Raw genomic sequence first — 22,542 nt, forward strand, 5'->3', positions numbered from 1 at the left:
CTCACCTCCCCCCAGGTCAGGTAAAGCCCCTTCTTATATCCTCTCCACAGCTCTACAACAGCTCCCTTTTGCACTTCAACATGTGCAAAATGATTAATGCACTATGTGCACTATGATTAATGTCCTTCCCTAGACCAGTTAGGATTGGTTTGACTTGGAATTTTGAAACTCATGATTTATTCCCCAGCAACTGTTTTTCAAATGAGCGTATTGGTTGCTTCTTTTAAAGTGACCAGACCCAGACCACCTGGTCTTCAGTGAATTGCACGGTGACTGAATCTCATCCTTTCTTCAAAATGAACCTTAAAAATTCAACACTACCAGGAAGTCTTCCATGATTTATCTCAGTTCATGGTAATTACATGTAGACTTGAAATTCATGTCTGCTTTCTTCATGCTTTACAAATATATTAATCTCCATGGGCTTCTGGCTTGGTAAATGTCCTCTACTTGCAGTCCAGAGTTTGCCAGCCACCCAGGACAAATGGTAGACCCCACGGTATTATCCATGCTGGTCTGTCTCCCTTGCACCCAGCAAGCTCAGCTAGATCAGGTCAACTAGGAGAAGGCAAGAGGATTGGTAGTGGGTAGTGATTGATTTAAAAAAAAAATCATTGCCTAGCTACACAAAAGTGAACACAATCTCCTTGACAGAATCAAGAGCGGGCTGTGCTGTAAACAAGCAGCTTAAAGAAATGATTCTCAAAAGAAAATATTGCAGATTTGCATGTGTTGTATTTACTGCTAAGTTTAGGTCTGTATACACCTGAGTACCATTATTTTCCAGCCTAAGCACATTTAAACACTGATGGGAAAACCAGGAGCACTAAGTCATGTTTGTGGCTCTGCCAGGTATGGGCGGGAGCGCAGGAGGCCGACAGGGCCCTGATGGCCACGAGCTGTGGGAACGTGGCTCCCGGTGCCATCGTCACTCCAGGAAACGCATTCACTGCCGTGTTCCAGTCTCAGGAGGCCCCGGCTCAGGGCTTCTCTGCATCCTTCATGAGCCGTAAGTAGCACTAAAAACCAAACAGAGAGGTCCTTCAAAGGGTGTGGCTGCCACAGGCAGGCGTGGGGAGGAGAGGTGTGGGGTCTGCTCCAGGGTTGGCTGGAGCTGAGGGTTCCAGGAGAAGAGCCTGGGCAGGTCACCTAATCCTGAAAGTGCACCCTTTCTGCAAAATCAGCAAGAATGGAACTGAATTTAACCCTAGGTCAGGAAAGAAGTGTCTGAAATTAGCCCTACAATCCACAGTGGGGCAGGAGTTGGGCAGAAGCCGGCGGTAATCACTAGACAGTCACTGTGCCCAGCCTGTACCCACTGCCTACCTGCAACCGAGTCACCTGGCACTGTAAAAGCACGCTGAGTCGTGGGCCTCACCCCAAGCCTTTCTGAATTCAGATTTTCCCTGCCTAGGGCCTTATGTGGTTAGTTCTCACCCAGCTAATTGCCATGCTCAGTCAACCTTGGGAGTCACTTTTTTCAGGATTTTCCCTTCCTTCTGTGATGACTACTCACAAATTAGATTAGCAAGACATGGAACAGTTTTCAAGTCTGAGAAATAATGGTGTGTGTGCCTGTTGGCCGAATGAAATCAAATAGCTGCTAACTGCAAACCACTGCTTAGGGAAAAGCTTGGTGAAAGGAATTAGAGGAAACAGTGCAGAGAACAGGTATTTCCGACATGAGTAAGAGTGGGGTGTAACGGAAGTAACACAAGACAACCCCAGACCTAATTTGAGGTCTTCACTTGGTTTGTTGTATCTGCGAATGTGTGTGTTTTAATATCAGTTTAAAAGGATACTGTTATTTCCCTCAGTGATAGGTAGGGAGTGTGTGGATTAACTAGTTAGTAGTTACATGAAAACAAATGTCATTTTAGTGGTAAAGTTAGTTCTCTTTATTTCTAACACCAGGATCCATGTGAGAATTTGAGATATGGTATGTATGTATGATGGAATACTACTTAGCCATAGAGAATAAAATTTTGCCATTTGCAACAACGGGGATGGACTTAGAGGGTATTATGTTAAGTGAAATAAGTCAGACAGAGAAAGACAAATACTGTATGATATCACTTATACAGGGAACCTAAAAAATACAACAAACTAGTGAATATAACAAAAAAAGAAACAGATACAGAGGACTAAGTAGTGGTTACCAGGGGGAGGGGCAACATAGCGGTAGGGGACCAAGAGATACAAACTACTGTGTATAAAATAAGCGACAAGGACATGTTGTACAACACAGGGAATATAGCCAATATTTCATAAAACTACAAGTGGAGCATGAGCTTTAAAAAATGTGAATCACTTTATTGTACACTTGTAACTTATACAATAATGTACATTAACTCTACTTCAATAAAAAATGAAAAAATTTAAAGAGTTGGGACTAATAAATTCAACCATTTTTAAAAAGAAGGTATTGTTTTTATGGCCAGATAGCAATAGCAATGAAAATAGCATATCTTTCTATAGTACATTTTAAGGGTGGGGAAGGTATAGCTCAGTGGTAGAGTGCATGCTTAGCGTGCACAAGGTCCTGGGTTCAATCCCCAGTACCTCCATTAAAATAAATGAGTGAGTAAATAAACCTAATTACCTCCCCCCAAAACCAAACAAAAAAGCAAAACAAAACAAAAAAAATTAATTAAATATTTTTAAAAACAAAACAAAAAATAAAACTTCTTAGTGTACTGATCTGGTACAAATCAAGTTTCATCAGTTTTATTTCTTTAGCTACATGAACCCTATTCAATCTTTGCTAAGTCATCCCTTCTTTAGTGTCTTAAAATTAAGTGATTTGCAATGGATTTGTGGTAAAATCCACTGAGGCCAAAACTCTGCATCATTTTCTCAAAATATTCAATGTTCTCAATTTGCTTGGATATTTGTTTTTAAATCAGAGCTCCATTCTCTTAGTTATTTCTTCCTCTTGGAGTATCTCAGGAAATATGTCTCTAGAGAGTTTAGGAAATTTGAGGCTTTCCTTCACTGATAAAAAGATACTATATGTGAGAACAAATGTTCTCGTGACCCATTTTTCTTCCCCTGTAGTATGTGGAAGGACGTTCACTAACCCTTCAGATTACATCGTTTCTCCAAACTATCCAAAACAATATGACAACAACATGAACTGCACCTACATCATAGAAGCCGATCCTCTGTCCGTGGTCCTCTTGACTTTTGTGTCTTTCCATCTAGAAGGTAAGTTTATTCTTATGTAAACTACAGTTGCTTCTTAAATGAACGTGTGGGAAGTAGAGGCAGAGATAGTCTAAAAATCACCATTTAAAGAAAATATTAAAAATGTTACAGTGGAGTTGATGTAAGTGTGATTAAAATTCCATCCAATGTTTTAAGAACATATACACCATCCTGCATATTCCACTCAGAGGTGAAAAAAATAACCCAAGAGCTTTAAGAACAGAAGCATCATATAAATGGCTTAAAGTAAGTTGAAATCTACTATATGTTAATTACAGTCTCTAATTTATTCATTTGTGTTTATTCTACGTATGTAAATGTGCCTACACAAAGTCACATGCACACACACTAAACTAACTGAGTCAGTCAGTGCTCCATAAATGTTGATAGGTGAATGAATTGATAAAATGAATAAATATCTGTTCTAATCTCATTAAATATAACCATGGGACACCGTTTCATCTCCTTTTTCATCTCCATCAATCGCACGGGGATTGAGAAACCCTAACCTCAGTGCCCCTTTGAGTTCATTCCCTGGCTTTTGGAAATGGACTCTTGGCAAAGGGTACAGGGGAGCTGCTGGTTTGGGCCGGGCTCTGACTACAATAAACACAACGTGACATCTAAGGAGAGGTACCCCACTGCAGAAAAGAGATCCCTTCAAGTAGACAGGCATTTTCAACTGCTCAGTCACATTAGTATTTTTTACAAATTAATTTCCTGGTTTTAAATCACAATTAATCTGTACATTTATCAGGCTTCCTCTGTATAATCAAACTTTCTGTTTGGGTTAGTCTCCCATGGCAGTGAAAAGTTAAACTTCACAAAGTATTCTACAGTATTCAGCACCTGGGAAATTTATGCTTCATAAAAACAGAAATGACATGTCAGTGCTGTGCATTGATAAATTATACCAAGCCTCTCTCAGTTGATCCTTTTTCTATGACCTCCTTTTCCTGCATCTCTATAAGTTGTGGTTTTTTGCACAGGTTGGCTAGAAAATGCCAAGTATGGGTTGATGAATGTCACCATAAAAATGGACTATGGAGTAAAATAGAATTTTTCCAGCATTTATTAGCACAAAATTCCAGTAATATAAAAAAAAGTTCATGATATATAAAGTATTAGGGGAAGGTAAAACAGTTTATATAAAAGATCCAATTTTTTTAATTTAAAATAACCTGTGTGAATAAAATTTGTAAAGCTCTTAAGCAGCATGTAGAGTCGCTACTACCGAGTTATAGGTTTGTAGGTGATATTTATTTTCTTTATCCCTTTTCTATTATTTCTGTAATTGAAGGAAAGTTATTTGAATAAAAGAGGAAAAACATGTGGCTTCGGTTGTGCATTTGTATGAACATTTGTTCTCATTAAATTGCAGAAGCACAAGAATGTCATGTGCCTATATCATTTAGAAAAGGAAGTACTGGTAAATATACTGTATAATAAAAGTCCTGCCAATGCCAAAGTACCAATGGTATATGTATTATTACAAGGGAACCTGTCCTGACCCCAAAGAGCAGCTCCCTGAGTTTAGCAGACTAGGTGTGACTAGAGGGGTGAGTATACTGTGAATGACCTGATGGGGGGTGGGGTGTGTGCTGGGAGAAGCGGACACAATTCTAGGATGCATCTCAGTGCCATGTTGGCCACTTACTTACATGGCTTTGTCCAAATTACTTAATCTTTCTGATAATCACTGTAATTTTTAAAAACTATAAAATGGTAGTTATGAAAGTCAAATCATGTCTATAGACACATACTTTGTGAACCCTCATTCATCAGAGTGGCCATTGCTTGGTTATTTTTGCTGCCACCAGTCAGGATCTTCAGACACACCCTTGTACAAGTCACCTGAGAACAGATAGTTGGTTTTGCCAGATTAAGTGATTTCCCTTTTACGAATGGATTTGCTAATTTTTACCCAGTTAAAGAGACTGTTGTTTTTTTTTTTATAAGATGATATCCTTATGATGATGTCTTGTGACATTTCCAGTGTTACAAGCACTCGGCATTTTCAAACAGCTAAGAGAGTAATTTCTGGCTTAGATTTATTGAATTGTGATGATTCCCAAAAAGGGCAACATTAATCAGATTTATTTTGTAATTGGATTCTTATTAGTAATCATATTACCTCCCACCTCTTCTAAGCGAGTCTGAGGAATTCATGTACGGTGCATCGTGATAAAACTGAGAATTGCTCTCAGGAAAAATCACAGCTTTTTTGGTGGGAGCCTTGGTCTTCCCAGGCCAGAGAATGGTTTCTGAGGGATGGTCCAAATGACTAGGCATTTCTCAGCCCAAGCTGGCCAGCAGAGTCCGCATTGACCTGGGTGGAGATGAAGGGTCTGGATCTGCTCTTTGGGTGGGCCACTGGCACAAAAGGTGGATCTGTCAAGAAAAAAATGAGCTGTCCCGGGCTACAAAATACTATGGGGAAACACACTTGCCCATACATTGTATCTGCTAAACCCCGACAGCTGGTGAGGAAAGGTTTTACCCTTCAGGCTAGTGAACTGGTTACTGAGCTACACGCTGGTGTCCTGGGGAAGTTACAAATGTTCGGTGACCTACTTTCCATTAAAATAAGTTGCTCTAAAAGTGTGTTCTGGTATTTTGTCTTGGCCTAAGTTTCTTTTTCTCTTTATTATTACATTTCCAATACTACTCATTCCACCAGCTACAGACTCCTCTTCTTTTCCATATAATCACTACTGAACTGTAAAAATTCCAGGGAAAGTAATCAAAAGTCATGGAAGACATTTCCATTTGAGCATTTACAAGACTTTTTAAAAAAATGTTATCTCAAGACTAAAATGGCTCTTGGCCCTTTTAACAGTGTCTCCAAAACTTGAAAAATAAAATAGAGATTAGACAAATTCAAAATGTTGTTTTGGTCAAAAATGAAACACCAGAAACAGACAAAAGCCGACAACAGACCATGAGGGCGAATCCATCAATGTTTGGACTTATTTTGGAATCAGATGTTATCAAATGAATACTTATTTTATTTTCTCAAATATTGAACAGCCTAAAAGTATATTTTTCTGTTTTCACTATTCATGTGGACAAGTAGATGCCTCCAAGTTGTTGGGAAGTTTATAGGCTTTTTTTTTTTAACTTTATAGATAAAGAAAAAACACTTAGCAGATGAGATAACCTAAGGCAAGCCAGTGCCTTCAGTGCCTTAATTTTCCTATCATTAAAATTAGGTAATAACATTGACTCACCTTGGTAATAATGAGGGCTTTACAAATTTTTAACTAGAAAAATCCTACCTCTAGACAAATTGTAAACTCGGTTTTTCTCAGATCTGGAGCATCTCTTGATTAAGAATTGGATAGAGAGCAGTGCTTTAGCACAGAAAATGGGGAGGACCAATGCAGATGCTTTTTGCTTACTGTCCTCTAGAGACGGCCTTCAAGGTCCCCCTGAATTCTCCCTCATTCACTTAGAAGTCCTAGTTTACAGGCTATACCTAATAAAAAAAAGAAGAAACTTTACTTTTAGATTTTTCCTTTTGCCCTTTTTCCACCAAAAAGCACGACAATTAGTTTCGGCAGTTTTAGTTCCCATTTCCCCTCCATTTAATCTAAGGGGTTTTTTTGTTTGTTTTTTGTTATTTTTTTTAAGTGGCATTATCCAGCTACTCACAATTTCTTTGCTTTGCTTTCTCAGTTGTTTCTCAAGAAATCAGAACATAGGCCCGTTTCACAATACATTATGTTAGAAAGCATTGGGCAATGATTCTTGTGAAATAGTTCCTATTGGTATTTTCCTCAAATTGGCCAAGCCCCAGAGGAGACGGTTTAGTTATGTGGGATTCTTTGCTTGCCTGTGTTTCAAGACAGCCTTCACGCTCTATGGAGCTTAGTCTAACCTACCGCCCTCTTCTCCCTCCCACAAACCATTCCTCCATTGAGGAATGTCAGGGCTACTGGGAGCTGCCCCCGGATTCACATCCCTTTTCCAAGAGCCCTTGGCTGTTTTACTGAAAAGACTTTATCTTATCTGCAATATGAAACTATTTCAACCAAAAGGATTTTTCACTATTTCTAGTCTTCTTTGGCACCTCTCCCTTTCTATCTGTGACTCTGAAGGAAAATTGCAGTCTAAATCTAAATTACACAAGTTTATGTTTATTTGCTGAGTTCCTCATCCTTGGTTTCCTTTCAGTTCTCTCGAAGTTCTTGGAATCATGATGAAATCCAGAACTGAACATTGCTCTCTGTAATAAAGCCCAGAAGAATGGGATAAAAAAATTATATTTCAGTACATTGGCTAGAGCCTTACCCATTTCAAATAATAAATGTATTTTAAGGTTTTTCAGAAGGATGGAAAATAGTCAGAAAAACAAGTCATGGAGAATTGTTTTGCACCTCAGAGATTTGAATAGTAAATATCCCCCAAATCCTTTCCTGAAGACAGTATTAAGAATGAGTGTAGGTCCTTGTCCCCTGACACGGGCTCTTGTCCGTGGAGACAGCATCATTCAGCTTCCACGTACTGCTCTCCCTGACAGGTTCTCTGATTGAATGCCACCTCTTGGTCAGCTCAACTTTGATATCCATTTTGCTCCTTGAAGAACCTTTTTTAAACCTTGACTAAATTCTTTTCTCTCCCTAGAAGACCATCATCCTAGCTGCATTTAACTGTATTCTACTTGAGAATTTTGTGTATATTTTGGTTATATATTCAATTGGTTCCCCTATGATTATGGGAAGGTGTTTAATATCATTATTTTCTCATGTCTGTGGTCTTTGTCACCAAGTGTCTTCTCATTGAAGAATCAGACTGATGTCTTTGAGCTAATGCAGTGAGGTGATATGTAGAACTTGAGAAAAAGATGTACATGGTTGAATTACTTGATGTCTGCTGACATATTTATATCTCATTTCCTTGTATATTACCTTGTTAATGCTAACTTTGATATGTTCTTAGACTTCAGGTAACTTTAAAAATTATGATATTATGTAATACTTGATTTCTTATGGATGGAATTTGGAAGAGCATCCTACCTTAAAAAAATGACTACTGGGAAGGACACAAGGATGTTTTAATCATTAAGCAACTTGCCAAATATGATAAATTTCACAATTTTTGAGCCAGGCTTTAAGAATGAGCAGATTGTCTTGAACGGTTTGCTCAGTTATTTGATGATCTGTTGTCATCTACAAAAATATTATAATCCCCTCTCAACTTCCTCTGCCCCTCCTTATTGTTGAATACAGGCCTTTTGTAAACAGCTAGTGAGTTTTGGTTATGTCTCAGTATAGATATACAACTGCTATTTCATGAATGAACTTTCTGTAATTGAACTAGTTCCTTTCAGTTTTGAAACATAATCAAGTATGACACACTTTCCCTTATCTTTCATAGCCTTTCCATAATTTTCTAATACAATCACCATTGTAATAGTCTATATCATTGAAGATTTGAAAAATTAACTCTTTAATACTTAAAGGATATCTCCAAGGCAGGCCATTTGACCCATGTAGAGCTGAGATTTTAATCTAGTGTCAACAATATTTCCTTTCATTCTATGATTTTGCTTTTATGACTTTATATATTATTGCTGGCTAAAGATATTTTTATAGTTCATAATATTCTTTGAATCTCAAACTCACCCCCATTGAATGTTTCATTTTCCAGTGGAGCTTTTGTTTTTTCCAAACAAATCTGTTTTTTTTTTTTAATAAGACAAGGTTATAATTATTGTACAAAACTTGGCAGTATTTAAAGCATGGGTCTGAATTTAATGTATTTCTTTTTTGTCCTATTTTTCCAACATTATATTTCTTCTGATTACATGGTAATGTCATTGAAGTAAAATCTTTCATATTTTTAACTTGTAGATTTATGCCCAATTAGAAGCATTTCTATTCCAAGACTTTCAAAAGAAGGAATTCTTTGGGGTTAATTTAATAAATATATCTTGAATTGATAACCTCATAATTTCTTCAAGATGTATAGAAGCATAGCTAAAAAGCCAAATGTGTTCCTAAAATGACTTAAGATTTAAAGGCATAGATATTTTCTGATAAAAAATACCAATTTTTCTCTAAGATAATATACCCAGAAAGGGGAGAAGGTTTTTGATGTACCCATATGTAAAAAAGAAAATGTGTACATCAAGATTCTTTCAGTTAAAAGTGGTAGAGTGTCTTCAAGTTTGCTTTGACATAGAGTTTATAGGAAGGACAGTGAGTTATCTCATCTCATCAAAGGAAGGTATAAAAATAAGAACGGGAACAATAGACTTCTGGAACAAGCAGAAGCAGTAACAAGAAGCCTTCGGAACCCTGTCTTTTCTCCTCTGTTCTCTTTCTGCGTGTCAACTTCATTTTCCCTTGTTACAGCCCGGCTTCCTACCGCAGTCAGGAGAGCAACTGCTGATGTTTTCGAGTTGAACATACTTGGCTCCTACTATTAACTCCCTTCTACTCAGTTACAGTTTGAACACATCTGGTTGGCCAAGATTGGGTCTGACATCCTACCTCGGAGTAATCAGTCAATCTATCAGCAGTGCTCAGGATGGTGGGGTTCTATTAAAAACAAAAACAAAAACAAAAACAAAAACAAAAACCAGCCATGATTATGATTAGGATAATCCATACTGCATCCATTAGGAGTTTTATGGCACAATTAACAGGAAACCGAATCCAGCCTGGCTTAAACCTAAAAGAGTAATACATTGGTTTTACTTCTAGAAGACCTCAAAGTTGAGTGGGCCTCATATCTGCTTAGTCTAGCACTTGAGTTATGTCATCAGATGTATTTCTATTCTCACTCTGTGCTACTCCAGTGTAGCTGGCTGGCTTCTCTCCTGGCTGGAGGGTAGCTGCCCTTACACTGGGGCTCGTGTGCCCCTCACGCACATCCAGGAAGAGAGAGGATGTCCATCCAGTGGCATGCTGGAGATGGCTTGTACCATCTTGCAAGGGTCAACCGTGCTCTCTATTCCAAATTCTGCATTTAATTACCTTATGTTAGTAGCTTGAAATTGGCTATCCTAGGAGTATTTACACTACCGAAATTAGCAAATGCTGCAGATCAGGACTTTTTTCCTTCCTTCAGAGGGTTGCTTGTTACATTTACCAGCACACCACTGTCTATTCCAGATCTCAAGAGTCTTGAAGTTTGCTCTCTAATTGGATTGGCTTAGGTCACATGCCCACCCTTGAACCAAGATCTAGTGCCAGGAGACTTGAAATTATAAAGTAAATATATACCATGGTTCCTTTAATTTAGAAGAGTATTCTAATAGCAAATAGACAGTCTGATATTAGACTCCATTATATCATAGTTATGTGTTTATATAATGTAATGTAGTTTTGGTCAGTTCCAATGGGGAATTTTAAGTAGGTAAAATGTACCTTTGTGTGTGTGTGTGTGTGTGTGTGTAGGTGTTAGATACATGTTCAAGTTAGCATCTAGAAGAGATAAAAAATGTTTTTTTTTTGTCATTGAGAACATGAAAAGTATTCCACATCATTAGTCATCAGAACAAAGTAAATTACATACCATGATGTACAATTCCACACTCAACAGAGTGAATAAAATTAAAAAGACTGACAATATCAAATGATGGCAAGCTTGCAGAATGACTGAAAGCGTCATACATTCTTGATGAGAAGATGTAATCACTTGGAAGAATTTGATTGGCAGCTTCTTATGGAATTAAATATACAGCTAATTTATGGCCCAGCTTTTCGACTCCTAGGTATTTACCCAAGAGAAATGAAAGCTTATGACTATTCTAATATCTAGAATATAAAAGAACTCTTACAACTCAACAACAAAAAACATATAACCCAGTTTAAAAATGGCAAAGGATTTGAATAGACATTTCTTCAGAGATGCACAAGTGGCCAATGAGCACATGCAAAGATACTCAGCATTGTTAGTCATAGGGAAACGCAAATCAAAACCACAGTGGGCTACCACTTCATACTCACTAGGATGGCTAAATTAAAAAGACAGACAATAGTAAGTGTTGACGAGGATGTAGGAAGTTAGCACACTCTTGCTGGTTCTGATTGCTGATATGGTGCTAAAATGGTGCAGCCTATTTGGCTGATAGGTCCTCCAAACGTTAAACATAGAGTTACCATATAAGTCAGCAATTCTGCTCCTACTTATTTACCCAAGAGATTGAAAACATACATCCACACAAATCCTTGTACATGAACACCTCTAGCAGCACCATTCATAATAACCAAAAGATAGAAACAAACCAAACGTCCATCAACTCCTGACTGGATAAACAAAATGTGGTTTATCCATACAATGGAATATTATTGAGCTTGGAATGAATGAAATGTTGATGTGTGCTACAACATGGATGAACGTCAAAAAAACAGCATGTTAAGTAAAAGCATCCAGTCACAAAAGGCCCGATGTATGATCCTGTTTATGTGAAATGTCCAGAGTAGACAAATCCACAAAGACTAAAAGTAGGTGAGTGGTTCCCTGGACTTGGAGGGCAGTCAAGAGGCAAGGGGAATAGGGCGTGACTGTTAATGAGCACAGGGTTTCCCTACAGGGTGATGAAAATGTAGAATTGAGGAAACATCAGATACCTAATGTGCTGTGGAGATGTGAATTGGCAATAACACTTTTCCAGAGGACTTGGATAAGCCTGAAAAAGAATCTCACCTTAGTACCAGTAACTCAACTTCTAAAAAATGTATTTAATGAAATGAGAAACTTCTGCAAATATTTATATATGAGAATATTTGTTTCAATAGTATTTTTAGTCATAAAAAAGTGGAAAAGATAGAAATATTGAGCAGATTAACTGAACATAGCATGGCTCATCTGTATTTTCAGATTTGACAGATGCATTAAATTCAATGTTTCAAATGAATATTTAACCACATAAAATGCATGATGTTATTTTATGTTAATAAAACTTAGATTACGAAAGACCGTTCTCAAGATGATCCGAATTAATGTTTCAATAGTATAATTCACCCACAAAAATGACTGGGTAATTTGTAGTAATAAAAGATTTTAATTCTTTTGTTTATTCTGTTTTGTATTTCTCTTTGGAATGGGTTGGAGTCCATCTGTTTTATAATTAGAGAACAAAACAATGATACGTATTTTATGGTCATGAAACTCTAGTTAATATTGTTTGTGTGAACATTTATAACAGTTCTTTTATAAAGATTAAGGAATTCCTAGTTGCCTCTTGATGGTAGGAGTCCTTTGTCTGCATATAAGCTTCAAGTTACAGCAGGGTTTCTCAGCAGCAGAACGATTGGCATTTCGGGCTGGGTGATTTTCTTTGTAGTGGGAAGGCAGGGGATCAAGGGCCGCCCTGAGTGTTATAGCATGTTTAGCAGCATCCCTGGCCGCTACCCACTCCTGGCTAGCAGCACACCCCAGCATGACAGCAAACAAAGTCTTCAGTTATTGCCAAATCTCCCTAGGAAGCACAGTTGTCCCCAGTTTATAATCACCAAATTAAAGGAGCCAATTTTTAAGGAAGAAAATTCTGCATTGTTTCTAAATAGGATTTATCTGTTCTGAAGTTCAACCTGTTTTCTCATACCTGTGCATGTTTTGCAACTAGGGTAAACATTGTTTTCATCAGGAAACCAGGTTAAACAGCATTTACCCAAATGGCTGTTGATTCTCATTTTAATTTCTATGTAAATTGCATGAATCTTCCTGACGTTTGTGTTTGATTGTTTCTGTTGCTTCTGATCATTATTTACGTTGCTGCTGGTTGTCCCATGCTTTGTACAGCTCGCTCCACCGTAACAGGAAGCTGTGACAATGACGGCGTGCACATTATTAAGGGTTATAACTTATCTTCTACGCCTCTGGCGACGCTCTGTGGGGATGAGATCCTGTCTCCTGTTACCGTCTCTGGTCCAGTGCTGCTTAACTTCTACTCGAATGCACACACCCCGGATTTTGGATTCAAGTTTTCCTATAGGATAACCCGTGAGTGGCCAGAATGATGTAGTTTGGGATTTTCTTTTTTTCTTGATCAATTCCCACAAGGTGTTTTCATTGTGCTTCACACATCACCAACTTGAAGATGCCGAGACTTTAAGAGAAAAAATTATTAATTTGGTGCACGGTCCAAGAATGCTTAAATATTTTCTTTTTTAAAAAAAAATGGGGAGGCCCTCTTCCATGAGCTTTGGCAGGAGTTTTGTTGTAATAATTTAAGTTAGAATGAATGTTCCTGCTCTCTTCATTTTGTTTGTACATTGCAAAAGGTGACTTTTTGGCCTGCACTGTCCAGATGCATATTTCATTTTCCCAAGACACTTTACTCATGTGAAAAGCAATATTTTATACATTTAGAAAAAATATAAGAGAATATTTTTATGATCTTCTGGTGAGGAAAAAATTTTTTAGCAATATGCAAAAAGCACAAGTCCTAAAGGAAAAGATTAATGTATTCAACTGTTACAATTTGCGAATTCTCTACATCAAAAGCAAAGTAAGAAGACAGGTCATAGATTGTACAAAGACCTTTGTAGCTACCAAGACCTTTTCATTCTTTGTAGACAGCTTGATCAACGCTTGTTTAAAAATCATAAGATTCTATTCCCTATTTCAGCGGAAAAATCTGAATTATTTGTAAACACAATAAAGGGAGGCTTCTGTTGCTTTAAGATAAATAATTAATATCTCTCTTGGGGAAAAAGGTACAGTGGTCAGTAATATGTTAAAATTCTTTTTCTCTGTGATGAGTCGTAATTGTTCTCTGCGTGTCCCCGGTCCTGTTGCAGCCTGTGGCGGCGTGTTCAACCTCTCCACTGGAATCGTCAAGAGCCCTTCCTACTCCTATTCTGACTACCCTAACGACATGCGCTGTGTGTACACCATCACCGTCAGAGATGACAGAGTGATTCAGCTCAAGTACGTTGAGGGACCATTGCCTTCTTAAGAAAGTCATTTCAGCTCTACTTACAGAAAAGATACTCCTTTAATGATGCAGAGCACTGATTCTCATCCATGGTGTATGTGGGAATCTGGAGGAAGGGAGAGAGTATATGGTATGGTCTATCCTGGAAGCCTGGGAAATGGGCCCCCTGCTCTCCACACAAGCCAAAAGAGATTCAAGGGAAAAACAGGCACTCCACCAGTTAAAAACAATTGTTGTGATTTTCCAGCATTTTCAAAGAAATTTTGTGTAATGGGGTGTAACATTACAAGCCTATCTTGAAATCAGAGGGTGTGGGGAGGGCCAGAGAAAGCAGTTTCCACTTCCTGGGCACTTATTGCATCCAAGGAACGTTAATGAAAACACCCACCGTTCTTGTATTTAATTCTTAGAACAGTCATAGGAGGTATATCTTATTAATCTCACTTTATGGATGAGAAAACTGAGGCTGAGAAGTATCAAATAACTTTCCCAAAGTGACACACTATTTAATGAACCGTCAAAATCAGAATTCATATCAGATTTCCTCCCCAAACCGTGTGCTGAGAACTTCCCTGTGCTCTCTCTCAAAGGGTACATTTTCTAACCACTTAAGAAATTCATTTTTATTTGTGTATCGGAACACCTCTAAACTGGTGTTACATGAGGTGTCTTACATCGTCAATAAAACCCGTCCTTGATCCTGCCTCCTTCCAACAAGACTGATTACGGGAAAGCAGCCTCCTGTTCTCCTGCGTGGTAACGTTCAAAATTGCTGTCATCTAAGATGAGCTAGTTCTAGCTCCTGTGTTTCAGTGATGAAGAGCATGTGGTAGAAAACCCTGAAAGTTGGTGTAGTTTATGGCAATGCAGCATTTTTTTAATAGAAGTTTAAGAGGCTAGGACCCCTCCTCCCTCCTATATGTCTGTCATCACCTTCTCTCCCCCGAAATCATCAACTCTCTGCAGTTGATCTCTGGGGACCTCCCATGTCACATGGGTCCTTGGACTGTAACAGGTCTCATCAAGCCTGATTTGGTTCCTTTATCAGACCATAAGTGGTCTGCAGGCTGGACCTTGAAGAACCTGCAGGTCCCACCTGGGACTGTTTGTAAAGAAGCTGTGCCCCAAAGCCTAAAAGCCCTTTAAGTCCAGGGAACAAAAGAACCAACAAAAACTGCTGGATGGCCGGGAGCAGGAGGCCTGTGAAGGGAAGCTGAGGGCTGGTTGCTGTCATTTGCTATTGTGGCCCAATATTTGGTTCTTACATGGGTAGGATTGTAGCACATACTATCATGTATGTTTAGATACATGCTTTTTGTTTCCTGCCTGGGCCCTGGGGCTCACCACGGTCAAAGTTCACAGCAGCATGTTTGGAGAATTATTTACTATATTCGTTCTAGGAGCCTACGTTCTATGAAACAGGTACTATTCTAGGCACCACAAAAGTTGTAGACAATCATAAAACATGAATCCTTTTACCAAGGCTCTCAAAATATGCTGGCCTCTTATCTTGATCCCTCTTTGTGGATTTGTGTTGTGGGCACTAAATGTGTTGTCTATAGAGAGTAAAACTGACTGTAATGTTTTTGGAAACCAACTAGCTATGGTTCAACCTCTTCTTTTACAAGAACGTTAGATGTTACATGTGGTTAAAGAAATTAAGAAATTTTTCATCTTGATTTTTGTCATTTTGAAAACATTTGACCAACCAAAACCTGTTTTAAAAATATTGTATCATTTTTTCTTAAGCTTCTTAAAAGAAATACTTTAATCATGAGTTATTTTCAAATCATTCTATATTGTATGTTATTTCTTACAAAGGCTAGCAAAAATACCAAAAAAAAAAAAAAAAAAAAAAAGAAAGAAAAACCAAAAAATAGCTGAGAAGGAAGACCCTACAGTAATGATGACAGGATATCAAATAATTTAAGCAGTTCAAGAAAAATGAACTATAAAATACCTACCCTAAAATCCTTAAGAAAAGCCATGTAGGAAGGCCTGCTTGTTTGGGAACTCTGGGAATAATTACAAATAGTGACAAAACAGAGGGCCTGGATTGAAATACTGTGTTAGACCATAAAAGAAAAGTCAGAGATGTATCTGTCAGGATAGGTTTTAAATGGTAACAAACAAGCCCAAGGCACAGTAGCTTAACTCAACATGTTTATTTCTCACTTGTATGAGTGTGTGGAGTGTGGCCTGACGGGAGGCTTCTCCTATCATGGTCACTTGGCCACCCAGGTTGATGGAAATGCCTTTCTCTGTTTCCTTCCACACTCAGCGCTGCAGTAGAAGGCAGTGTGGCTGATTGAGTAGCAGTTTTTAAAACATCTTCCAAAAGTAATACACATGACTCCTGCTTACATTTCTGGGGTAACAGCATGTCTCAGGGCCATGTCAAATCTCCAGAGGTACAAGAGGGCAGTCCTAGCACATGTCATGAAGGCTGAGAGCTGTGGAGACCACAGCAATCTGAAGTGTGAATTTCTGAATTTATAGTAATTCCGTGAGACTCAAGAGAATTTAGTTCATTCTTTTCTACCATTGATTTCTTACATTTTTTATTTCTTTTATGAAGAATAACATTTCATATTCCTGGTTTTCACAATCACAATAATGATGATCATTTGTTGTTTTTTGTTGTTTTTGTTTTTGTTTTTGTTTTTGTTTTTTTTGATCATCTAGTATATGCCAGATACCATAGTTTGGTCTTTATATCTTGTTTTTTGTTTGTTTGTTTTTTGTTTTTTATATTTTTTATTGAATAATAGTCATTTTACCATATTGTGTCAAATTCTAGTGTAGATCACAATTTTTCAGTTATACATAAACATATATATATTCATTGTCACATTTTTTTTTTTGCTATGTGCTACCACAAGATCTTGTATATATTTCCCTGTGCTATACAGTATAATCTTGTTTATCTATTCTACATTTTGAACTCCCAGTCTGTCCCTTCCCACCCACTACCCCCTTGGCAACCACAAGTTTGTATTCTATGTCTATGAGTCTGTTTCTGTTTTGTATTTCTGGTTTTTTTTTTTTTGTTTTTTTTTTTGATTCCACATATGAGTGATCTCATATGGTATTTTTCTTTCTCTTTCTGGCTTACTTCACTTAGAGTGACATTCTCCAGGAACATCCATGTTGTTGCAAATGGCATTATGTTGTCGGTTTTTATGGCTGAGTACTATTCCATTGTATAAATATACCACATCTTCTTTATCCAGTCACCTGTTGATGGACATTTAGGCTGTTTCCATGTTTTGGCTATTGTAAATAGTGCTGCTATGAACATTGGGGTGCAGGTGTCATCCTGAAGTAGATTTCCTTCTGGATACAAGCCCAGGAGTGGGATTCCTGGGTCATATGGTAAGTCTATTCCTAGTCTTTTGAGGAATCTCCACACTGTTTTCCATAGTGGCTGCACCAAACTGCATTCCCACCAGCAGTGTAGGAGGGTTCCCCTTTCTCCACAGCCTCTCCAGCATTTGTCATTTGTGGATTTTTGAATGACGGCCATTCTGACTGGTGTGAGGTGATACCTCATTGTAGTTTTGATTTGCATTTCTCTGATAATTAGTGATATTGAGCATTTTTTCATGTGCTTTTTGATCATTTGTATGTCTTCCTTGGAGAATTACTTGTTTAGGTCTTCTGCCCATTTTTGGATTGGGTTGTTTATTTTTTTCTTATTGAGTCGTATGAGCTGCTTATATATTCTGGAGATCAAGCCTTTGTCAGTTTCACTTGCAAAAATTTTCTCCCATTCCGTAGGTTTTCTTCTTGTTTTATTTCTGGTTTCCTTTGCTGTGCAGAAGCTTGTAAGTTTCATTAGGTCCCATTTGTTTATTCTTGCTTTTATTTCTTCTAGGAGAAAATTTTTGAGATGTATGTCAGATAACGTTTTGCCTATGTTTTCCTCTAGGAGGTTTATTGTATCTTGTCTTATGTTTAAGTCTTTAATCCATTTTGAGTTGATTTTTGTATATGGTGTAAGGGAGTGTTCTAGCTTCATTGTTTTACATGCTGCTGTCCAGTTTTCCCAACACCATTTGCTGAAGAGACTGTCTTTATTCCAATGTATATTCTTGCCTCCTTTGTCAAAGATGAGTTGACCAAAAGTTTGTGGGTTCATTTCTGGGCTCTCTATTCTGTTCCATTGGTCTATATGTCTGTTTTGGTGCCAATACCATGCTGTCTTGATGACTGTAGCTCTATAGTATTGTCTGAAGTCTGGGAGAGTTATTCCTCCAGCCTCTTTCTTTCTCTTCAGTAATGCTTTGGCAATTCTAGGTCTTTGATGGTTCCATATGAATTTTATTATGATTTTTTCTAGTTCTGTGAAATATGTCCTGGGTAATTGGATAGGGATTGCATTAAATCTGTAGATTGCCTTGGGCAGTGTGACCATTTTAACAATATTGATTCTTCCAATCCAAGAGCATGGAATATCTTTCCATTTTTTAAAGTCTTCTTTAATTTCCTTCATCAATGGTTTATAGTCTTCTGTGTATAATTCTTTCACCTCCTTGGTTAGATTTATTCCCAGATATTTTATTACTTTGGGTGCTATTTTACAGGGGATTGTTTCTTTACTTTCTTCTTCTGTTGATTTATCATTAGTGTAAAGAAATGCAACTGATTTTTGAACGTTAATTTTGTAACCTGCTACCTTGCTGAATTCTTCAATCAGCTCTAGTAGCTTTTGTGTGGACCTTTTAGGGTTTTCTATATATAGTAACATGTCATCAGCATATAATGACACTTTTACCTCTTCTTTTCCAATTTGGATCCCTTTTATTTCTTTCTCTTGCCTGACTGCTGTGGCTAGGACTTCCAGGACTATGTTGAATAGGAGTGGTGATAGTGGGCATCCTTGTCTTGTCCCAGATTTTAGTGGGAAGCTTTTGAGTTTTTCACCGTTGAGTACTATGCTGGCTGTAGGTTTGTCATATATAGCTTTTATTATGTTGAGATATGTTCCCTCTATACCCACTTTGGCGAGAGTTTTTTATCATAAATGGGTGTTGAATTTTATCAAATGCTTTTTCTGCATCGATGGAGATGATCATGTGGTTTTTGTCCTTTCTCTTGTTGATGTGATGTATTACTCTGATTGATTTGCGTATGTTGAACCAGCCTTGTGTCCCTGGGATGAACCCCACTTGGTCATGATGTATAATCTTTTTTGTGTTGTTGGATTCTATTTGCTAAAATTTTGGTGAGGATTTTGGCGTCTATGTTCATCAGTGATATTGGCCTATAATTCTCTTTTTTCGTAGTGTCTTTGCCTGGTTTTGGTATCAGGGTGATGGTGGCTTCATAGAATGCGTTTGGGAGTATTCCCTCCTTTTCAATCGTCTGGAAGAGTTTGAGAAGGACTGATATGAGTTCTTCTTTGTATGTTTGGTAGAATTCCCCGGTGAAGCTGTCCGGTCCTGGACTTTTATTTGTAGGGAGGTTTTTAATTGCTATTTCTATTTCCTTTCTAGTGATCGGATTGTTCAAGTGTTCAGATTCTTCTTGATTCAGTTTTGGTGGGCAGTATGTTTCCAGAAACTTGTCCATCTCCTCTAGGTTATCCAGTTTGGTTCCATATAGTTTTTCATAATATTCTCGTATGATATTCTGTATTTCTATTTTGTTTGTTGTAATTTCTCCATTTTCCTTTCTTATTTTGCTAATTTGTGCTCTCTCTTTTTTCTTCTTTGTGAGTTTGGCCAGAGGCTTGTCGATTTTATTTACTTTTTCAAAAAACCAGCTTTTGGTTTGGTTGATTTTTTCTATGGTCTTGTTAATCTCTATTGTATTTAATTCCTCTCTGATCTTTATTATTTCCTTCCTTCTGCTGCTTTTTGGGGCTTTTTGTTCTTCTTTTTCTAATTCATTCAGGTGGTGGGTTAAATTGTTTATTTGAGATTGTTCTTCTTTTTTGAGGAAGGCCTGTATCGCTATAAACTTCCCTCTTAGCACTGCCTTTGCTGTGTCCCATAGGTTTTGAGTGGTTGTGCTTTCATTATCATTTGTCTCAAGGTATTTTTTAATTTCAGCTTTGATTTCCTCATTGATCCATTGTTTTTTCAATAACATATTGTTTAATCTCCATGCTTTCCTTTTTTTCTCCTTTGTTTCTCTGTTGTTGATTTCCAGTTTCATGGCATTGTGGTCAGTAAAGATGCTTGAGATAATTTCTATCTTCTTAAAATTGTTGAGGTTTCTTTTGTGCCCAAGTACATGATCGATCCTGGAAAATGTTCCATGTGCACTTGAAAAGAATGTATATCCTATTTTTGGGGGGTGTAATGCTCTGAAAATATCCACCAAATCTAGTTTTTCTATTGTAGTATTTAATTTCTCTGTTGCCTTGTTTATTTTCTGTCTGGAAGATCTGTCTAGTGATGTTAATGCAGTGTTAAAATCTCTAACTATGGTTGTATTCCCATCAATATCCCCCTTTATCTCTGTTAGTAATCCTTGTATGTACTTAGGTGCTCCTATATTGGGTGCATATATATTAACGAGTGTAATATCCTCATCTTGTATCACTCCTTTAATCATTATAAAATGTCCTTCTTTATCTTTCTTTATGGCCTTTGTTTTAAAGTCTATTTTGTCTGAAATCAGTACTGCAACACCTGCTTTTTTGGCTTTTCCATTTGCATAGAATATCCTTTTCCATCCTTTCACTCTCAATCTATATGTGTCCTTCTCCCTAAAGTGGGTCTCTTGTATGCAGCATATTGAAGGTTCTTGCTTTATTATCCAGTCTGCCACTCTGTGTCTTTTGACTGGAGCATTTAGTCCATTAACATTTACAGTAATTAATGATAGATGTGTGTTTATTGCCATTTTGAACTTATCTTTGCAGTTGAATTGGTATATCCTCTTTGTTCCTTTCTTCTTCCTTTTGTGGTTTGGTAATTTTCCTTTGTATTATCATGGATTTTATTTAATTTTTGTGACTCCTTTGTAAATTTTTGGCTTGTGGTTACCCTTTTTTGTAAATCTGTCAACCCATTACTATAACTGTTTTTATTAAACTGATAGTAACATGATCTCAAACCCATCCTACTGTTAAAAAAATTTAAAAAAGAAAGAAAAAAATATTCTATATTTCCCTGCCTCCCTCTCCCACTCTCAGTGATTTGTATGTCTTCTTTTATAATTTCATGTTTACTTTATTTGTAATTCATGAGTTATCACCTTTCCAGTTGTGTGTTTCTCATTTCTGTAGCATCCTGCTGCTTTTCTATTTAGAATAGCCCTTTCAATATTTCTTTTAGCATGGGTTTAGTGTTGCTAAACTCCTGCAGCTTTTTTTTTTGTCTGTGAAACTCTTTATTTCTCCTTCTATCCTCAAGGATAGCCTTGCTGGATAAAGGATCCTAGGCTGCATCTTTTTTTCATTCAGGGCTTTGAATATATCTTGCCACTCCCTTCTGGCCTGTAGTGTTTGTGTAGAGAAATCAGCTGAGAGCCTTATGGGGGTTCCCTTGTAACTTACTCTTTGCTTTTCTCTTGCTGCCTTTAGAATCATTTCTTTATCTTTGACTCTGGCCATCTTGATTATGATATGTCTTGGTGTGGGTTTATTTGGGTTCTTCCTGTTTGGGACCCTCTGAGCTTCCTGTACTTGGATATCTGTTTCCTTCTTTAAGTTTGGGAAGTTTTCAGTCATGATTTCTTCAAAAACCTTTTCAATCCCCTTTGATCTTCTCCTTCTGGGACCCCTATTATGTGAATATTGGGACGCTTTATATTATCTCATAGGTCCCTTATGCTATTTTCATTAATTTTTATTTGCTTCTCTTGTAGTTCTTCTGAATGGGTGCTTTCTATTGCCCTGTCTTCTAGATCACTAATTCGTTCCTCTGCATTATCTAGTCGGCTTTGCACAGCTATTAGATCATTCCTCATCTCTGTCAATGAGTTTACCCATTCTACTTGGCTCTTCTTTATAGCTTCAATTTCATTTTTGACATATTTTATATCTCTAAACACTATCTCTTTTAATTCCTTCAGCAATTTGATCACTCCTTTTTTGAAATCTTGATCTAGTAGGCTATAGATGTCTATTTCGTTGATCTTTCTTTCAGGGGATTTCTCTTGTTCTTTTAATTGGGAAAGGTTTTTCTGCTTCTTCATCTTGCTCATACCTCTTTGGCACTGTGGTTTATGGAGTATCAGTTGTTTACTTTGGTCCTTAAGGATTTTATCTATCTGATGCCTATTTAGGAATAGAACTTAGGGAAAAAAGAAAAAAAAAATAAGAGAGAGAGAGAATTTTAAAAGAAGGGAGAAAGAGGGTTTGAAAACAGTGTATAATGAATAATAGAAGAGTGAGTTGAAAGCAGAGTATTAATCGGGTTGAGACGTCCTTTTGAAACCTTTACCAAAAAAGGGGGGGGGGGTAGATGAATAGATGTATTTGAAAC

General features: G+C 37.4%; 1 protein-coding gene across 2 annotated transcripts in view; it reads left to right on the forward strand.

Annotated features, from left to right (window-relative positions):
* The window catches only part of CUBN (cubilin), a 273,783-nt gene that overhangs the window by 210,831 nt on the left and 40,410 nt on the right, over window positions 1-22,542 (forward strand). For both annotated transcript variants that reach the window (XM_064479416.1, XM_010992039.3), the window contains exons 55-58: window positions 853-1,009; window positions 3,058-3,207; window positions 12,964-13,164; window positions 13,965-14,094. In XM_064479416.1, coding sequence (XP_064335486.1) covers window positions 853-1,009; window positions 3,058-3,207; window positions 12,964-13,164; window positions 13,965-14,094 — 638 coding nt within the window. The remainder of the gene's footprint in view (window positions 1-852; window positions 1,010-3,057; window positions 3,208-12,963; window positions 13,165-13,964; window positions 14,095-22,542) is intronic.

The sequence above is a fragment of the Camelus dromedarius genome, chromosome 26 (assembly GCF_036321535.1).
Source record: "Camelus dromedarius isolate mCamDro1 chromosome 26, mCamDro1.pat, whole genome shotgun sequence".
Classification (NCBI taxonomy): Eukaryota; Metazoa; Chordata; class Mammalia; order Artiodactyla; family Camelidae; genus Camelus; species Camelus dromedarius.